At 49.0% G+C, this 19,747-nt stretch overlaps 1 protein-coding gene across 2 annotated transcripts in view; it reads left to right on the forward strand.

The window, feature by feature from the left end:
- Positions 1-19,747, forward strand: part of ASIC2 (acid sensing ion channel subunit 2) — a 401,586-nt gene that overhangs the window by 370,199 nt on the left and 11,640 nt on the right. For both annotated transcript variants that reach the window (XM_072356425.1, XM_072356426.1), the window contains exon 3: positions 15,751-15,878. In XM_072356425.1, the coding sequence (XP_072212526.1) occupies positions 15,751-15,878 (128 nt within the window). The remainder of the gene's footprint in view (positions 1-15,750; positions 15,879-19,747) is intronic.

The raw sequence follows: 19,747 nt of genomic DNA on the forward strand, positions 1-19,747 counted from the left end.
CAGGAGTGCACATTGCAGCACCGAGGTGCTCGTGCTGCTGCTCCTGATTGTGGCTTTTCCTCTGCATCCTTGCAGAGAGGAGAGCCTTGTTCTTAATGCGAGAGCATTGAGCACAAGAAAGGCACAGATTCAAAAGATGGGTGCTGCTACAAATGGGGCACAAGCTGCAAGGTTGACATCTGCCCATAACTGAGGGAGAAGCTTGTGTATCGGCTCCCTATGGAGCAAGTGGGATTGACAGCTCCTGCTAGGTCTGTTCAGAGCCTAACAGACACGTCTCTGTGCCAGAAGTACTTCAGATTACGACCTGCAGTGAAAGGATGTAAAAGCAGTGGGGAAGACAAGAGAGAGGGAGCGCCTCCTGCCTGAGCTGGGATGGTCATTGGTTGTGTGACAGCAGATCCTTAAGGAGCTGAGTTGTCCCAGCTGCTCCCAAGCCTTCCTGCTACATGAGCTAAAGCACACAAATCTCACCTTGCTTCATGTGATCGATTAAATGCTGCTGCTGAGATACGGGTTTGGCTGCACCAGGTAGCAATATAGAGCCAAGGCAATAGAAGAGCACCCCAAACCCCATTGGCACAAGTTTGGTTCATCCTCTGTTTGAGGATTCAAACATAGAATCATAAAAGGAGGAAGGTTGGAAAAGACCTCTCAGATCCCCAAGTCCAACCCCAACCCACCCCACCATGCCCACTGACCATGTCTGTCAGTGCCACATCTCCACTGTTCTTTGAACACCCCTGGAGATGGTGACTCCCACCTCCCAGAAGAAATAAATGGTACCTATAAGTAGGAATAGCCTTTAGTGTAAAGAACACTGAGGTTTCGGGCCAGGACTTGCTGCAGTGGGAAACAAGCTCACATCCAATCTTACATCAGCTCATCAAGAGGCAGCTTGACCTTTAGGAGGCAGTTGGTGTCACCTGGAGGGTGTTGTAAATGTGCTGTGTTTGGCTGCATCCTGGGACCTTTTGCTAATGAGAGTGAGAATTCATTCAATTAGCCAGGTTTCCCAGGGAGAAAAGGTCAGTGTTATTTCCATCTGCGCCAGCCCCCTGACAACCAGAGCATCCACAAAATTAGGCTGCCACTAAAAATTAATGACGTTTGCCTGAGCACCCTTATCAATAGTGCAGAGAGGGGAAGCTCAAAGGTTGCTTGGGTTCTCGTGTCCAATGGTGTCATTAAAGCTGTCGAGTCCACAGCGTGCTCCAGTTTGTTGTGAGCTGCTCTTTGGGACCTCTCATTGTGGTGCTGGAGAGATCAATCGCAGCTGGTGCAAATGCTGTTTGTTAATCTCATGCAGTGGAGCAGGTTCTGCTGTTTCCCAGCAGGTCATCCAGGGGTTGATCCACCTCAGCTTGCCTCAAGGTCTGATGCCGGCCATTCAGCATTGCTAGAGGAGAGAGGAAACTATTTTGGGGAGGAGAGATTTTGACTTGATGTTAAAATCAAATGCTCATTGGGATTGACAGTTGGGAGAAGTGTTTGTGGGTAGCCAGTGGAGCCAAAACCAGTCTCTGCACCTGTCAAGAACATCTTAGCTGCTTTGGCTGCCAGTGAGCAAGCGTGAGCTTGAAATGTGTGGGCTGTTTGTAAAGGATTTTCTCACTGGGCAGCACCAGAGAATGCGGAGCATCCCTGTGCTTCATCCATCTGTCCCTCTGGTCCTCACTGTGAGCCTGTTGCTGTAGTCCTGGCTCATGAGTGTGGTTTTAGCCCTCCCCAGTGCAGTCAGCACATCACACAGTGTTCTCAAGGTCCAGTTTGTGCTGGTGTGGCAGTTGGGGTTATCCTGAGACCCCCCCCAGAATTGCAAATATAAAATCACAGTGCAAGGCAAAAGTTCATATTTGCTGCAGGTATTGCATCCCTTCCTTACCCAGCACCACATCCCCCATACAGATGTGTACATGCAGGGTTCGGATGTGGTTGGGAAAGCTGCTGCTGTTGCTGTTCTGCTGCTTAAAAAGAGGAGAAAGGTTTGTCCTCAGCCAGACTGGAGTCTGTGAGCACACCCAGGCATCCCCAGTCACATCATGGAGGTTGTAAACGTGTCTCAGTGACTTAATAAGGAAATCCTTCAAAGGTTGTAGGACCTTCAAAAGCTTCTCTTAAAAGGAACCAAGGAAACACCCCGAAGTCCAGAAGTGTTCATTTAAGTCAAAGCCGGAGGAATAAAGACTAGAAGCTGGCTTTGGGAAGTCTGGCAAAGCAGAGATAACGCACCTTGAATTGCAGCTCTGTTACAAAGCAGTGTCATGCAGCATTACAATTAAACACCCATTTCATGCTGCTGCTCTCATGTGAGCCTTTGTGGCTGGCGTGTGAAGTGTCCTTAGCCCAGAGAGATGCTCAGAATAACAGGAATTTGTTAGTGGGGGGGGTGAGGAAACAGGAGAGGGGCTGGGAACATGCAGCGCTGTGGGGCAATGCCCATAGTTCCCACCAAGGCAGTGAGGTTCAGGGGCTGCTGCATGCAGGCTGAGCCCCAGCAGCCACAGATGTGCCTGCCAGCATCTATTTTATTGTTATTATTGTTCTCTGTGCTCTGGCCCTGTGATATCAGCAACTCTGGTGAGGTTTGGGGATGCTCCTTGGCGTGCACTGGTTTTAGGTGAGGGTAATCCATGTTGTTACCTCTGGGCAATTACCACCTCTTTGGGCTTTAGCATTGCCTGAGTATCTTTGTTTCCCTCTTGGAAGATGAAAAGCTCAGCCCATGTTAATCAATCTCATGGAAGCACCAGGAGATTTTGTGGCTATGAAGCACTTTGAAGATAAAAATCTCTTGCAAGTGCTAATTAAATTTTATTTCATTAATCTCTTTGGTGCAGGGATCATCCTCTTGCTCTGACTTTGTCTGTCCCATAGCAGCAGGAGCTCTGTCAACGTTTGAGACCTCCCAGGCACTTCCTGAGAGCAATTTTAGCAGTCTCTGCATGGTGGAGGTGGATAACAGTGGGAGGGTTTTTCCCCTCCTGTAGAAGCATTTCTCTCATTCTAAGGATTTCCTCCCATTTTTGGTGTCCATACCGAACTCTTCATTTCACCATCACCACATTTTCATTGTCCAGCATCACCAAATTCTCATAGGCTTTCAAGTGATGGCTCCTTTTGTGCTCATTTGCAAGACAAAAAAGCCAGTGGTCCACGCTGAGCATCTCCAAGAGCACAGCTCTGTCTGCATGAATACAAAGTGCCTGGAGGAGTCACGGATGGCAAAGAGCATCCAGCGTGCCATGCTGGATGGCTGGAGAGCAGGCAGAGATTGAGCAGAACAGAAGAGTGAAAGAAGAAAGCGTGGTCAATTATTCAGCTTTTATAGAGGTTAAAAGGAGGGCAGAGAGAGTCAGAGCTGATTGCTCGTCAGCTGGCAGGGCATCATTTGTAGCTCTGCTTTCATGGATCCCTAATGGTCAAATGTGCTGAGGGATGATGGAAGGGGAGAGAAAATCTTGAGTGCTGTGAGGTCTGCATTCACTCAGATGGGTCTTGGGAGGCTTTGGTTGGAGCTCCAGCACTCACAATGGCACAGCTATTGCCCCTTTGTGCCATGTGGGATCTTCTGCTAGATGTCTTCTCCTCCTGTTGTCCCTTGTGTCTGTGAAGGAGTGAGGGAAACCAAACCCATCTCTACTGTTGAGTTAGGGACAGGGGGGATGACAGTCCTGCCTGGTTTGGCAATGGCTTGTTGCAACCCTGGGGCAGGAGTGGGTTTGGGTCTCCCATGTGAGATGTCCCCACCTGTGATGGGGCTGGGTGACTTTCCTGCTCAGTGGAGAGCAGAATGAGATTGTGAAGCCGTGTAGCAATACAAGTGAGCTGTGAGAGAGCTGTGTGACATGCTGAGCCATCACTACCTGTGGGGGGAAAAAAAAAACAACAAAAAAAAACCCAAAAAAACAAAAATACAAAACATTTGGGGGCTATTTAGGGCAGTTTTTGGCACGCAGCCACTGCGACGTATAGTTTGCTACCAAATACACTGAAAAACTGGGGAGCTTTATGGAGAGAGGGCTGCGACTGTGTTTTGTTTTATCCGATTTAATATTTTTGTTGTAGTTATTACTTCCACTACTACTATTTAAGTGGAAGCTCATAAAGATTAGAAAGGGAAATGCCATCTGCGCAACTTGGCCGAGTGACAAATGATATTACATGATGTCGTTACTCAAATATTTTGGAGAGTGTGAACAGCGGAGAAGGGAAGCGATTGCCATTGCCTTCTGTCAGATGTGTGTGTACCAATGGGAAAGCCTCTCTTCCTTTTCCAATGCAAGGTCAGCATGAGAAAAGCCAGGCAGCAGTTCATCCGGGATTGGCCTCGTGCACTGCTGTGGTTCACTCTAAGGGGTTGTCATAGAACCATAGAATCATGGAATGGTTTGCAAAGGACCACAGTGCTCATCCAGTTCCAGCCCCCTGCTATGGGCAGGGTCACCAACCAAGCCCAGGCTGCCCAGAGCCACATCCAGCCTGGCCTTGAATGCCTGCAGGGATGGGGCATCCACAGCCTCCTTGGGCAACCTATTCCAGTGCGTCACCACCCTCTGAGTCTTCCCAGAGGCTCCAGATTGAGTGCAGTGCTCCTTGCTTTTCTGTAGTCTCCAGTTTCCTCAAAGCCAGGGATCTCTCTCCATCACTTTTTCATCCTCCAGGGCATCCAGGTCACATAGGTCTTACTCCGATGTAACTCAGGTGTAGAACTAAACCAGCTCCACATTGCAGCCCCAGCGTGAGCAATATCAGAGCCAATTCTGGAAGAGAGAAGATGGCAAAAAAATGCTGTTTATTTCAGTGATACCCTGATGGAGATGCATTTGTCATGCTGCGAGCTCTTATCTGAGCATGTTCCCAAGGGAAAAATTGACACATTTTAAGGATACACAGCAGTTTGTTATACTCTGTCCCAGGAGCCAGCAGCAATTTATCTTCAGTGTCTCATACTCATGCCCTCCAGTGCAGATACTTATTTCCGTAGATAGCAATGGCCTCATGGGCTTGTTAGTATGGATGTTCTGTGAGCTGCCATAAATATTGCAATAGTAAAAACAATAATTAAGCATTATTGCAGCGGTACAAGTTCATAATGAACTTATGAAAGCCACAAGCTCGTAAGCAGGATCCCTCTCACCTCTGGCTCCTGGCTATAACCCATCCCATTGAGGCCAAGGGAGGGGACCAATGTGCTGGGGGCTGAGTTTGGCTATTTTGCTGCCTCACAATGGGATGTGGATGTGCAGGATCCCATGTGAGCCACTGATGTAGGAATAGTGAACATGAGTGCAGGGATTCTCCTTCTGCACCCCAGTATGGGGCCTGAACTGAGTTTTCCAGGGTCAAAATTTTCCCTTGGGGATGGAATTGAGGTCTGTAAGACATTGTCATGGTGCAGATCATTGGGGTCAGGAGGGACTTGGGGATGTGGAAGGCAGCTTCTGGGTCTTCTCGACCACCTGACTTGGAATATGAGGAGCTGCCCCTCTGGACCCACAAAACCCTGTTGCCTCCAGACCCATTTGATTTCCATACTGAGCTTCTTCACCATCAGTTTATCTAGCTTGGGTTTTATTTTATTTTATTTTTATTTATTAATTTCTTGCAAACATTTTCCTGTTGATGGAAATGCTCCCTTCCGGTGTTCGCCTTGGGTGTATTTATAGAGAGGACTCCAATCTGCGTTCAGCCTTCATCTCACCAGACACTGCACAACCCAACCTGTGCTGAATTCCTCCCAAAGCCCAGGCTCTGCCCATCCCAGCTTCTTTAGTGTGCTCGTCTCCTCACCCCATCCATCAAGTTACTGCAGGCAGAGCCCATGATGGTATTTCCGATGTACTTTCTCTATCCAAGCTCTCTTAGATTGTTTTGGTTGGACAAGGCCTTTGAAGTCATCTGTTGCATTCTTCATGCAGACCTGCCAAGTCCCTGTGCTTTAAGGTCCATTCCAACCCAACCGTGCTGTAATTCGATGATTTTATGGACACCAGTGACCGTGGTCAGCTCTGAGATGGCCAAAAACCAGAGCCAAGCACCTTCCTTGCTCTGCCTCTTTGCAAACCCCACTTCACCTACCCCAAATCTGATTCAAGCCACATTTCATGTTCCATCCAGCTTCTCTAATTCACATCTCCTGCTACCCCTTCCTCACCGTGCCTTGTAAAAGCTCAGAAGTAACCTCTGACATCAACCCACCGTATGTCAACTTAAACCTTCAGGTTAGCAGTGCTGGATTTTCTTTTTCCACCCCCTCCAGCAAAATTGCTGGCAGCTCTGTGGGCTGCCCCGCTTCCCCAGCAGTGCTTCACTAGATGTGATTTTCACAGGTTATTTTTATCAGAAGGAAATATTAGACTTGCCTGCTGCCATACGAGATCCGTCCGTGCCCTGCTGGCCTCACCGTGGGCAGCAACACAATGCAAATATTTTTATATATAGCATCCTCCATATGCTGCGGTGCGAGAGGAGAGGGCTGGGGGACAGCAGGGGTATGGCAGTTTGGGGGCTGGAGGTGCTGATGTTGAAAGGAAGCAGCAGCGCTTTGTCTGCAAGATGGGACTGTGCAGGAGTAAGGAAGAATCATTGTCTGGACAGCAAGGGCTCAGTGGAGTCTCAATGATGGGGGTGGGGAATGTGTGCGAGTGGGGAGCTGAGATTGAAGGACCACAAAGTGTTGGGGTGAAGATTAATGAGTGGGGAATGTTCTAAGGAAATGGGGAGGAACCAGAACTCAGCGTGAGAATGTGTGAAGGAGAGTGGCTGTAGGGTTGAAAAGCCAAATCCTAAATCTCTCCAGCATGTCCTGCAATTGAAGCATTGCTTTAGATGTGAGGTCTGTGTTTCCCTGCTTTTCTCCCAGTCTTCAAGCAGGGATTTGGGGGTTCTTTTCTTATTTTTCTGCCCTTTCCTCACCTCTGAAAAAATCATATTGACTTTGGGTCCTTCATGGCCAACACTCACACAAATGCATGAGCAAGAGAAGCATTTCCCTCCCTGATGTACCTTAAATACGTGGTTGCTCTGGTTATTTTTTCCCCACTCGGGCTGATAGAGTATCTCTTTTCTGGCATTTTATAATCAAAAAACACATCTGATGTGCATCCTTTTCCATTAAAAGAAGTGTTTACTTAGTCACCAGGTTCACTGAAGTGCTTGGAAATTACATCACTCAAAACACTGACATTTATAGGCAATGCAAATTAAATAGACATAACCAGGGATGTCAGAGTGTGCCAAGTCAAGGTTTCTCCAGGTGGTGAGACCCGTTCTGCCCCTGCCTTTATTCAAATGTCCTTGCTCCACTGGTGGTTTTATTGAATTCCTCTCTAATTCTGGAGCCTTCCCATCCAGCCTGGCTCAGTCTTGAGAAATTGCTTCTCTCCAAAAGGATATAAAATGAATAGAACTGTCCCCCAAGTGGGGATATGGCCGCAGGGTGATGGTGGGGAGTTTCTTCCCTGAGAGGAGCTGGTAGAAAACAAGCAGTTGCAAGCAGTTATTACTCATCAGAGTGGCTGCAAAGTGATAAAATCAGGCAGGTGCTGGGGAGGTTCATGCTCGGCCTGAGAGGGAAATGACATCCCTGCAGGATGAAGGAGCAGCGGGATTAAATCCCAGCTGGGTGCCTCAGGTGCCAACCTAAAGCATCCCTTGGCATGGAAGATTCAGCATTGATGCTATGCATCGGTCCAGCAACCTCTGTATCCATGCTGTCACACACCTTGTAGATCCTCGTTGCAGATGAAGTTGTCCCATTCTTACATCCACCCCCATTTCCCTATTTCTTCTTATTCTTTGTTGCACCCTCCCATGGGACCACACTCTCAGGGAGGTGTCCCCACCCCGATTGGGATGTAGAGGGGTTCCCTATGGACCAGTGATGCTCAAGGCTGGCAGATCTCCCCAGCACCTCCCAGAACCTTCAGCGTGCTAAACCCTATCTTGCAACAGCTCTGCCCAATGCAGCTGGAATGGCATCTCCACCCCATGTGCTCAAGGACAGCAGCATTGCCAGGACCCAGCCTGGGCGCTGGGAGATCTGCTTCCATCTGGCTCCCCATGAGCTGAAATTAGCAGCAGCTTTCTGACTGTTTAATATTTCAAGATGTTCTGGGTGAAGCAGTGGAGGCTCCCAGGGAGGGGGGATGTGCAAGAATTGCTTCTGTGCCTTTAAAATTTGACCTTTGTCATTATTATTACTGTTATATAGCTGAGGTGCAGCTGGCAGATGGGAAGCCTTGGAGGAGCCCCCTCTGTGTGGGATGCAGGCAGCAGCTGGAGGGAGCAGTTCTCCCTTCCTCACTTTACTTTTCAGGCAGCATTTCAGCCCTGGGGACCCCATCCCATTTTCAGTTCTCCTTCCTGTAACATGTCAATCCTATAGAATGTGGAGATGGGAAGGGAGTTTTTGTCCCTTTCTCCCCCCAAAAAATGGTCCTAAGGGCAGCGTCACCCATCAGGACCGACCCTCTGTGTCCTGCTGTGACCCTGCAGTGAGGATACAGGTTAGGAGATGTTTCATTTGTTTGTTAAACCTAACAGGGCTTGAAACAAGGAACTGAAATATTCACTGTGGGTTCCACGCCGTCCACTGAAACCACTTTAACATCCCCGGTCTCGGCTTGCTCCTTATATTATGTAAGAGGCTTTTTAATAATATACTTTGAGACATATGGCCCCTCAGATTTAGTATGCAAATGCAATATGCTTAACTAAAAATAGCTGCTGTGCTTAATGTAGTTTATTATAACACCTTCTGTTACTTGGTGAGTAATGGAGCACGGCTGCGCAGTGTGGAGCTCGTAATGGAGGGAGCAGGGAGCAGCCCCCAGCCCTGAGCTCCTGCCCTCCCCCCACCACAGACACCAGTCACAGAGCAAAACTCACCCCAGTAAGTGTTCACTGGAGGGTAAGGTAAGGAACGGTAGGAAAAGTTTTGCATCCCACCAAGATAGAATATTGCCTTATATCCCGGAGCGTTACCTCACGTTTTGGAGTATATATCCTGCATGAATTCTTAACCCAGTTTATCACATAGGAGTCATGCAGTGACCAAATCCCACCACAGTGTTGGTTTTGAGCAGTCTCATATGAGATGCAGTACCCAGCTCACAGACACAGGGCTCCTTCCCTTCCCTTCCCTTCCCTTCCCTTCCCTTCCCTTCCCTTCCCTTCCCTTCCCTTCCCTTCCCTTCCCTTCCCTTCCCTTCCCTTCCCTTCCCTTCCCTTCCCTTCCCTTCCCTTCCCTTCCCTTCCCTTCCCTTCCCTTCCCTTCCCTTCCCTTCCCTTCCCTTCCCTTCCCTTCCCTTCCCTTCCCTTCCCTTCCCTTCCCTTCCCTTCCCTTCCCTTCCCTTCCCTTCCCTTCCCTTCCCTTCCCTTCCCTTCCCTTCCCTTCCCTTCCCTTCCCTTCCCTTCCCTTCCCTTCCCTTCCCTTCCCTTCCCTTCCCTTCCCTTCCCTTCCCTTCCCTTCCCTTCTCTTCCCTTCCCTTCCCTTCCCTTCCCTTCCCTTCCCTTCCCTTCCCTTCCCTTCCCTTCCCTTCCCTTCCCTTCCCTTCCCTTCCCTTCCCTTCCCTTCCCTTCCCTTCCCTTCCCTTCCCTTCCCTTCCCTTCCCTTTCTTTTTCCCTTTCCCTTTCTTTTTCCCTTTCCCCTTCCCTTTTTCCTTTCCCCTTCCCCCTTTCCCTTCCCTTCCCCTTTCCATTCCCCTTCCTCTTCCCTCTCCTCCCCTTCCTTTTTCATTTGTCTTTTCATTTCCCTTTCCCTTTTCCCTTTCCCTTTTTTCTTTCATTTTCCCATTCCCTTCCCATCACATCTAAAGGCCCCTTCCAATGATTCTGTGATTACTTTGGCCTCTCTCTGTGCAAACCCCTGCTTGCTGAAGCCAAGAGCAGCACCAACCAGGTGTCATCTCATGCTGATGAATATCTGGATTGCATCGATGCTCCTGTCCCTTCCACAAAGCCATTGAGGACAGTGAGTCCTCTGTGCTCCCATCACAGCCCCAGGAACCTTCCAGATGCAAGATGATTTCTGAACATATTCACCAAAGGTTTGATTTCTTAGTTGGGGGGGGAATGATTTAATAGAGATGCTGTATCCCTGTTGGTTCCTCAGCTCTGGAAGGGAGCACCTGAATTTCCCATTGGGTTTCTGTAGTGTGTATCAGATCGCATCGTAGCTTCTGGTGGGGATGAAGGAGTTGCCTGGCTCAGTGGGCTGTGGGAAGCTGCAGTGCGTTGGCCGTGACTCATCCTGTTGTAGGCATTGCTCTGGGATGGGATGAATCACACTGGGGCTGTCACTTCACTCCTGCAATGGAGGGAGATTCAGCAGGGCACAAATCGAGCCCTGATCTGTGCAGCAGCAGCACAGCCCCCTGCCATGCCTGCAAGCATAGAAAACAGAGGAGAGAGCCCCACTTCTCAAGGAGATGCATGGGAGGGAGCAGGGGGTAAAGCTGGAGGTGATGTCTTTGTCCCAGCAGAAGGAACAAGGTTAGGGAACCTGTCGCAATAACCAAAGGGTTGAGTGGTCTTCATCTATAGTGCTCTTCCTCTCTATAGGACCCACTGAATGCAACACCATCATGTTCCCCTTAAGGCCACACAAAGGTGGTTGGGTTCCCCCCCCCTCCTCCAGCCCTCACAGGGACATTTTTCTCTTCTCCATTATCTCCCCCTTCCCACCCAGCCCCATTAGACAAACCCCAATGGGCCCTTTGTCCCTGGGTCACCCCAGGGAAATAACTCATCCCCAGCTCCTCCCAAGACAGCAGCCAAAGCAGAGCCCAGGATAGCAAAACATGCAGGACAAATGTTTAGAGACTGTTTGCAGTGGGAAAGTTGTGTTGGCTCCATCGCCTGTCAGGCGGATGTTATCAATATCCCCTCCCCAAACCCCCCCCCAAAAAACTCTACTGCAAATACTCTTCTTTCAGCCTCACTTCATCCTGTTACCAAGCAACTTTAACTGCAGCAAAACACAACACGTCTACAGGAACGAGAGCATGCACAAGGGATCAGGGCTGGGTTTTTGCTGTACTTAAATGGGTCTCGGTGTAATTCCATATTTTTTCCTGTTGAGCTCAGCTGTACAGCTTTCCAGTACTTACCTTCCCATGACTTTAAGTACATGTAATCAATACACTATTTCTCTAGCAGAAGTAGTGAGAGCATTACACATGTGCTGGAGCTTTGTGCACAGGCACAATGTGGTTGTGGTAGCAAAACCTCTACAAGCTGCTCCATGGGTGTAATGAGCCCAGTATGTTCAGCCAGAGTCCCTGAGCCTCCCAGATGCATTTGGCACTTCACCTTTATGCCACCACTGTGCCACCACCCCAACCACAAATACAACAACCCAATGCTTCCACAAGTAATCAGCATCTTTGCTCCGACCCATCCCAGCCTTGTCTGACAAAGGTTTAACCAAAGCAAGTGCAGAGCCTTGTACCTGGGGAGGGATAACTGCATACATCAGTGCAGTTTAGGGGGTGACCTGAAGAAGGGAGTTCTGGAGGTCCTGGTGGACAACAGGTTTGCCATGAGGCAGCAGTATGCCCTGGTGGCCAAGAGGGCCAATAGATCCTGGGGTGCATTGAAAAGAGTGTGGTCAGGAGGTTGAGGGAGGTGATCCTTCCCCTCTGCTCTGCCCTGGTGAGGCCACATTGAGTGAACTGTGTCCAGTTTGGGGCTCCTTCAGTTCCAAAATGACAGGGATCTCCTAGGAGTCCAATGGAGGGACAGAGATGGCAAAGGGCCTGGAGCATCATCTGTATGGGGAGAGGCTGAGTGACCTGGATCTGGCCAGCCTGGAGAAAAGATGTCTAAGAGGATGGGTTTATAAATATCTGATGGGAGGTGGGAGGCAAATGAATGAGCCCAGGCTCTTCTTGGTGGTGTGTAGAGACAGGACAAGGAGTAATGGCCTCAGACTTGTGCATAGGAAGCTCCATACTAACATGCAGAGGAACTTCTTTATGGTAAAGGTGATGGAACACAGGAACAGGCTGCACAGAAAGGTGGTGGAATCCCCTCCTATGAAGATAGTTAAGACCCCTCTGGATGCCAGCCTGGGGTGACCTATTGTAAGGAACCTACTATAACAGGATGGGTGGACTCAGTGATCTCTTGAGGTCCCTTCCAGCCCCTGTGATTCTGTCACTGTGACTTCAGTAGCAGCACTGCATCCATTCTACAGATGGGGAAGCTTCAGCAAAAAAGAGCAGCTCAGGATTCATTTGGAAGCACTGCCCTGTGTACAGTAATGGATATTTATGTATTTTAAAAGGCAGCCGTTAAGGGGATTTTCTCTACTCCCCATATGAGCTGTACAAAGAGTTAAATGTATACATGCTGGTCTGTGAAAAGCGGGATCAGAGACTGAGTGGAGGTCTGTGCTTGGGCTTCCCAAAGCCATGAAATTGGTCTGAAAACGATATGGTACAAACCCTTATTCCCCTGAATTTATCCTTAAAATCAGTCTGGCACTTGAACCAGCCAAAGGTTTTCAGCAGTTTCATCTCAGCCGTGTTTGCTGCAGAAGGAGCAATGAAGGGACGTGGATTGGTGGGGAAATATTGGTGCTAAGGGAATAGCTTGGGTGATCTTGGAGGTCTTTTCCAACCTTGGTGCTGTTATGATGTTATGATTCTATGAATGCTCCCCTGTTTCCAGCAGCCTTTCTAAACAGCGCTGTTTATTTTGCTCTTCTTGTTTTTATCAGCGACCAAAATTAATAACTGTTTGTTTTAATACCAGACTTTGTTCTGCAATGTAGTAAATCCATTCCCTTCCCCGTGCTTGATGGAACATGGTTTCCAGCCAGGATTTTCTATATAAAATTGCAAAGCCCATCACATATAAGTCCTTGGCAGATACTTGCAGGCCGTATCTTGTTTGCTTGCTCATGTTCCGAACTCACAGTGGTTTACAGAGCAGTGCAGAGCACTTGGGGAAATGCATGGGCTGAAGTCAAGGCTGACCCAGGGTAAATGTGAGGCAGATGCAGAAATGGGCAGAAAGATTTTGGACCGAAAGTGTTCCGACAAAACAGCTCCCGTTGCCCAACAAGCATGGCTAAATACAAGCTTCCTCCTCCAACTTGTCAGGTAATTAGTGAAGGAAGCATATGGCATCGCCTGGAAGTGTTGGAAGGGGATCAACACCAGACAAAGCTGGGGAGGGTTGGGTGAGTGGGCGTCACGTGGAAATAATGGGATGTGGAGGAGCGGGAGGCGGTGATGGGAAGGGGATGGAACCCTGTGGTCTTGGCAGTGATGGGGTGGATGAGGATGCTGGGTGTTCCCAAAGGTTCAGTGGGAATGCTGCTTTCATCTCACTGTTTTGAGGAGCTGCTGCTGAGGAGGTGGTGGTGGGAAGGAGATCATCAGTGAGGACCAGACAGGGAGCCTGCGCATGCCAACATCCACCCAGTGTCTCTTGGAGGGAGAGGAGCCAAATTGTGGGTAAACAAGGCAAAGGCAAATACAACAGGTTTTTATTGTGGTTCCTGGTAATAGGCTTCATAGAACCACGGCATGGTTGGGTTGGGTTGGGTTGGAAGGGACCTTAAAGCCCCCCACAGTTTCACCCCTGACGTGGACTGGCTGCCTCCCACCAGCTCAGGCTTCCCAGGGTCCCAACTATGGCCATGGGAACCTCCAGGGATGGGGCACCCACAGCTCTGGGCAGCAGTGCCAGGGCATCAGCACCCTCTGAGTAAAGAATTTCCTCCTAACTCTCCTCCCTTTTAGTTTAAAACCATTCTCCTTTATCCTCTCTCATCCTATCCTTACCTTGTCTTGGTAATGTGTTGTGTTGTTTGAAACAACACCCATCACAAGAGGATGGCAGAGATCAATTCAGATATGTGTCTTGAGCAAAAGTGGAGAAAATCCTGGTTACTTCCAGTCTTGCTCCATGAGACTCCAGTTCAGCAATATCCAAAACAAACTCATCCTTTCTATGCCACTGTTGCACTGACATGCCATTTTACATGGGAAACAAGTGCAGCCTGCTCATCCACCACAGTGTGCAATGGCTGCGATGCCCCAGTCATGACACTGTCACATGGAAATGGCAATACACAGTTACCTTGCAAAGGAGTATTGCAAAGCCAATGCCAGGATTAGCACAAGTGCTGGAGGTGTTGATCAATGGGAGCATGTGTTTAAGAGTGAGTGGTGCAGATAATAAACCTCCAGCTGGTTCAGAGTCCAGCTTCAAATGGTTGGAGCCAGGCTGACCACCTGGGTTTAGCAGGAGCATGCGAGACCTGGGGAGGTAACTGATTGAATAAATCCTATTTATCTCTAAATGGTTTTGGAGGTAGGAAAGCTGAGCTTTAAAAAGGTTAAATGCTAATAAATACTAATAGCCTGCTCCAGCTGCTCAGTCGGTAAAGGATGCTGAGATAAAATGCCAGAGAGCAGCACTGGATGCTGTGGGCACAGAGTGTGAAGTATCAAGTGGCCAATGGGTAAAGCAACCTCATGGTCACAGCGGGGCTTTTTGATGCTTATCGTTCCCAAAAGGTGAATGAAGTGTGTGTTTTAGTTTTTGTTTGTGTTGGGGGGTTCGATGGCACAGGAGGGGCTTCCTGGGTCAAATTGGCCATGGCTTTGTGTAGCTGAGTGCTGAAACCATGAGGGATAGACTGCTATCAAAGAGGTCTGGGGCTGACGTTCCTTCCTTGTGGTTTTCTGGCAGTGTTTTGGATCAAATACAGTGCTGGTAAAAAAAAATAATGTTGAAAAGCAGAATAAAATAGTAGAAAAATACCGAGAAATAGTAAGCAAAGAAAACGAAGAGTGACTCATCTCCAAACAGAAGTTCTTCAGATGTTTAGGCGGCGTTTGTTGGCCCTAGGCATGGATTCGTATTAGTGGGTTGTTATGTGTTTAGACCATACTGTGCATAGCTAATGAGTTCCTTTGCCAGTGAGCCCCCACCCTTTAAACCCATATGCTCCCTGTAGTTGGTTTGGATGTGAGGCTGTAGCAGCAAAGCTGAAGAGAGAAACGTTCTGTGCTCCTGTGGGGGGAGATGTCTGTGTGATAGAGGAGCCCAAAGTGCTGGGATAGAAGTCAGGTCTGACTCGGATCCATTAACTCAGCTTCAAAAAGCCTCTTATCAGTTTAGTGGAAGAGGAGCTGAAGATGTGAGGATGTCACATAAGCCAAAGTGAGGAAACCCATAACAGGGTCATGAGATTGAGCCCGTGAGTTGCAAAGGACCTTTGTGCTTGGAGCAACCAAAGTCTGGGATTTTACACTTGTATCATTACTGCATTGCCCATATCGTGTTCCAAGAGGCTTCAGGTGTGTCATTGTCAGAGATGAGGATGCAGGGCAGCAGAGGTGGGTGCACCCATTCTTTTTGTATCAGAGACCGTACAGATACTAGAACTGACTTTTTGGGAAGGAGAAGTGTATTTGTTTTAGTCGAATGAAAGCTTTATGCAACAAAGCAGCCAGAAAATGGATGTCTCCTCCTGTATTCTGTCTTGAAAGTATGGAGAAATCACAGCCCTCTGATATATGCTGACATCAAGCCTTTGGGATAGAAAGCAGTGGAGGAGCAGGAGCCAGCAGATGCTCTTGATCCCAACAAGGTGAAGCATCCCTTGGTGCTGGGCTTCCCTCCATCATGCCCAGCCCCTCATCAGGTCTCCTTTTGACCAGACAGAGGTCCCCAATGGACACCATCCCACCAATCTCAGCTTAACCCCTTGCCTTCTTCTTCCAGAAGAGACGACGTTCGAGGCAGGAGTCAAAGTTCAGATCCACAGCCAGTCGGAGCCGCCGTTTGTCCAGGAGCTGGGCTTTGGGGTGGCCCCTGGATTCCAGACCTTTGTGGCCACCCAAGAGCAAAGGGTAAGTCCCACATTTCATTTGCAAACCGAGGTGCCCCCAGTGGGTCCCATCTATGCACTGATGCTTCTTGATAAGCGATGTGGTTTTTTTTCCACTCTTTGTTCCAAATTGGTTGGGAAGAGGACAGCTCTTTGTTGTTTCCAATATATTACCCACTACCCTCACAGTTTGGGTCACTGAAGGGATTCTGTCCCTGGTAATATCCCTGATTGTGATTCACCTATGGCAGTCTCTAAATCTGCTGATTCCCACCCAACCCACTGTGATACTCTCACTCTCCAAGGCAAATAAATGAGACCAGAGGAGTGAGTTTCATAAAGCAGCACAGCATGAATCCTTTCAGGGTAGCACCAAAGTAGTCACATTACTTAATGCTGACCAGTGGTGGGAAGCTCGTGGCCCAGGGTGCATCACACCCCTGCATCCCAACAGTGACACATCACAGTGCAGATGGATGCGATGTGACACGGCGTCATTAGACCCAAATCCTGGGTAGGCATTTGGAAATGCTGGGGGAGCAGATTAATTTTCTCCCCACTGTTTTTGGCCGCGGTGCCTTTGCTTCTGACCTTACTGCCTCATTGCCTCTCTTTTTCTTCCCTGTTCTCGTGCCTACTCTCAATGCAGCGTGGTGGGTCAATGGCTGGGGTGGATGATCTCAGTGCTCTTTTCCAACATCCTTGGATCCTATGAATCAAAGTGGGGAAAGCGAGGGTGGAGGGTTTGCTGTGATCAAAACCTCAGCAGAGATCAGGGCTGCAGAACTTCAGCTCGGAGCAGCTCAAGCAAAGTCACCACCAAATATATCTTTAAGCCAAGGCATTTCTCCATGGCCCCGGGTACCAAAATACACGTGGAGGCTGCAGCATTTCAGTGAGGCTCATTCATTACAATGTGCTTGTGTGTGCTCATCCCAGAGATAACGAAGGGTGTGGGTTCCTGGTGGGCGGGCGCCAGGTGGAGACTTCTCAATTAAAGCAGAGCAATGTTTTGCTGTTGTCGATACGTGTCTTGTGAGAAGACACTGGTGGGCTGGAGAAAATGAGCAGCTCTATTAGCACTCGCTTGGATTGTAACACCTCGGTGACAGTGAAGGCAAAGGGATCTTCAGGGGCACAATGAGCACCTGCTGAAGTCCAGAATAGCTCCTGCCCCATCTATGTCCCAACCACTGGCCAAGCCCTGTCCTCGTGCTGCTCAACCTCCCCAGACTCACTCTTGAGATGCTGCGTGATCTGGGCACACCTTGCTGGTGGGTTTGGGTACATCAGCTATTGCAGGAAGTGGCCTTGGAATCCCCTGAGGGGCATTCTTCATCCCATCCCCTTCCATATATCTGTTGGCAGCCGCTTTGTGCTGCCCCAGAGGACCCGTTGGGTTACAGCCAGCAGCCAGTTGGTTGGGCGAGCCCACTCACAGCCTGCAGCAAGGACCTCGAGGACTTTATTTTGGGTAGGAAGAAGCATAAATGCTGAGACTTGCTCTAAATCTAACCTAATGCTTCCCTTCGTACTGCCAACCTTAATTAGTTTTCATTCTTCCTATTATAAAAAGCAATCGCAAGGGACTGTGTTAGGAAGACAACTGGTTGAGAAAGAGAAATGAAATAAAAACCCTCCCTCCCCAGATCCCTCCTTCAGGAAGGAAGATGACAGTGAAGCAGAATTTGGGAGGCTCTCTGCTGGAGCATGTCTCTCCTTCTGTGGGCTTTGCCCCAGTTTCAGTGCTGGCAGAGGGCAGGGCACATTGCTGCTCAGTACCAGCCATTCTGGAGCAGGTATAAGATTGTACCACAAAGCCTTGGCCCATGAGACACAATAAAGTCACTTTACAGCCTAATTATGGCCACTAATTACAACCACTACAGCACAGGCATGCTACTGCCATGTGTAATTACCCCACAGGGCACACCCACCTCCTCCCACCCCAAATACATATCTCTGATTCAGGGCCCAGATTGAGTCTTAATACCTCATCCTCACAGCTGGGGTGGGCATGGGCTATTCCATCCATAAGGAGGAAAACCCCATGAACATCACCCAGAGGACTGAGTCCAGCCCATTATTGAGGTCCTCAACTGCATGTTTTATATCACCATGATCGAAAGCAAACCATGACGGTGCGATCTCCTTAAACGTTGCTTGAAGATGAGCTGTCAGTCAAAAGAAGCAACAAAAATAATCACTTCTTCTCCTCCTTCTGCAGCAGCTGAGCCCTCCAGCAGAGTGACTTTTAAGAAGCATTTGCCAGGTTGGTGGTGTTAATGCAGTAGTAGTGTCGGAAGCACCCAGGTAGCACTGCAGATGGGGACTTTGCAAGCAAGCTGTGCTTGCTGAGTCAGCAAAAGCAAAAGCAATGCAAGCAGGGGGTTCTCCATAAAAGCTGTTTTTCTGCTTTGGACATCACAGACTGAAGCAATTTGCTGTAATTAGTTGGAATTTAGGAGCTGGGACAGAGCTCCCCAAGGCTCAGGCACTGCTGGAGGCAGTGCAGACACAATTAAAATGGGAGTGGTTTGATGGAGGACGTCAAAATTCCTCTCTGAGTGATTTAGGAAGGGAGCTGGAGCTGTTCACATGGAGACGTGAGGCTGACTGCTGTTTTCTGGGGGTCTCACACAGTGTTACACGAGGAGGGGAGCTGGAAGAGCTGGGGCAGAGATGCTCCGGCCATGCAGGAGAGCCGTTTCTATGGCAATCAGTGAGCCTAATGAGTAAGGTTTGTTTTCTCATCAATGAGACAAATGAGGAGCAGCAGCACAGGAGCTGGCTGCAGGCAGAGGCAGGCTGGTCCTGAGCAAGGCAGGAGCACCCTGCACAGGGCTGTGCCCTCCAAGTCTCTGCTGCTGGTTTTGTGGGGGTGCTTCCCCAATTTTGCCCTTTCCCAGCCCTTATGGATGAGCCTGGTGCTGCAGAAAAACCTTGCATTGTGCGTACCATAGGATCAAGGATTCATTAAGTTTGGAAAAGACTAATACCATGTGGTTCAATCATCCACCTACCCCCAATAATATCTGAAGTACCATTGGAGAGGCTGCAGCACACATTGGCATCCGTATTTTGGAAGGCTCATCCACTCAAAAAGACAGATTCCTCCTGGATTCGCCATCTTTTCATCCCAATTTCCCAGCTGTGCTTTATGGCATCACGGCTGCATCACCCACGGTGGATGGGATGGGTAACTGCTGCTCCCTGCCACGCCACCGGCACCGTGCGTTAGGGAAGATGAAATGCGCACTAAAATGGCAATTCCTGCCAACTTGGCAATAAAAATTTAAGAGGCTTCAATTAAGCAACAGGTTCGAAGACAGAGCAATATTGTTTTATAGGGCTCTAGTGCGCCTTGGAGACTCATCCCCTTGTAACGTTTGCACGGGACAGAGAGCATCAGCTACCAAGAACTGCAAGACCACGAGGTGTAATTACAGAGCCAGGGAAATGGGGCTCAGGGTCTGGCAGTGATCACTCCTATTTTCAAACAGGGCGTAGGCAGCTGCGTTTGAAAATCGGGAGCAATTAAGTGACGTTTCCCCACTTTGCCAACTCTCATTCAGAGCATTTTCTACCTACAGTCTTACACCGCCTCCTGGAAATGTTCACTCTCTGTTTCCCTTGATCCCACACACCCTCCCTATTGATTTCCTCCGGTCTGTCATTGGGCTCTAATTAATTAAGCAGCAAGAAGACAGCCAGCAGCCAACGGTGGCAAAAACATCAGCACACGGGCTCAAGGGGGATGAATGGAAGCCATTACAAGGATGGTCTTGTTGGGCAACAGTGTGGTTTTGCTTGGAAAAATGGCATTTGGAGTCAGCCTAAAAAAATACAAGGGGAAATGGGCTTGGAGTAAGCAATGGGAATGAGTCCAAC

The sequence above is a fragment of the Excalfactoria chinensis genome, chromosome 24 (assembly GCF_039878825.1).
Source record: "Excalfactoria chinensis isolate bCotChi1 chromosome 24, bCotChi1.hap2, whole genome shotgun sequence".
Taxonomy (NCBI): domain Eukaryota; kingdom Metazoa; phylum Chordata; class Aves; order Galliformes; family Phasianidae; genus Excalfactoria; species Excalfactoria chinensis.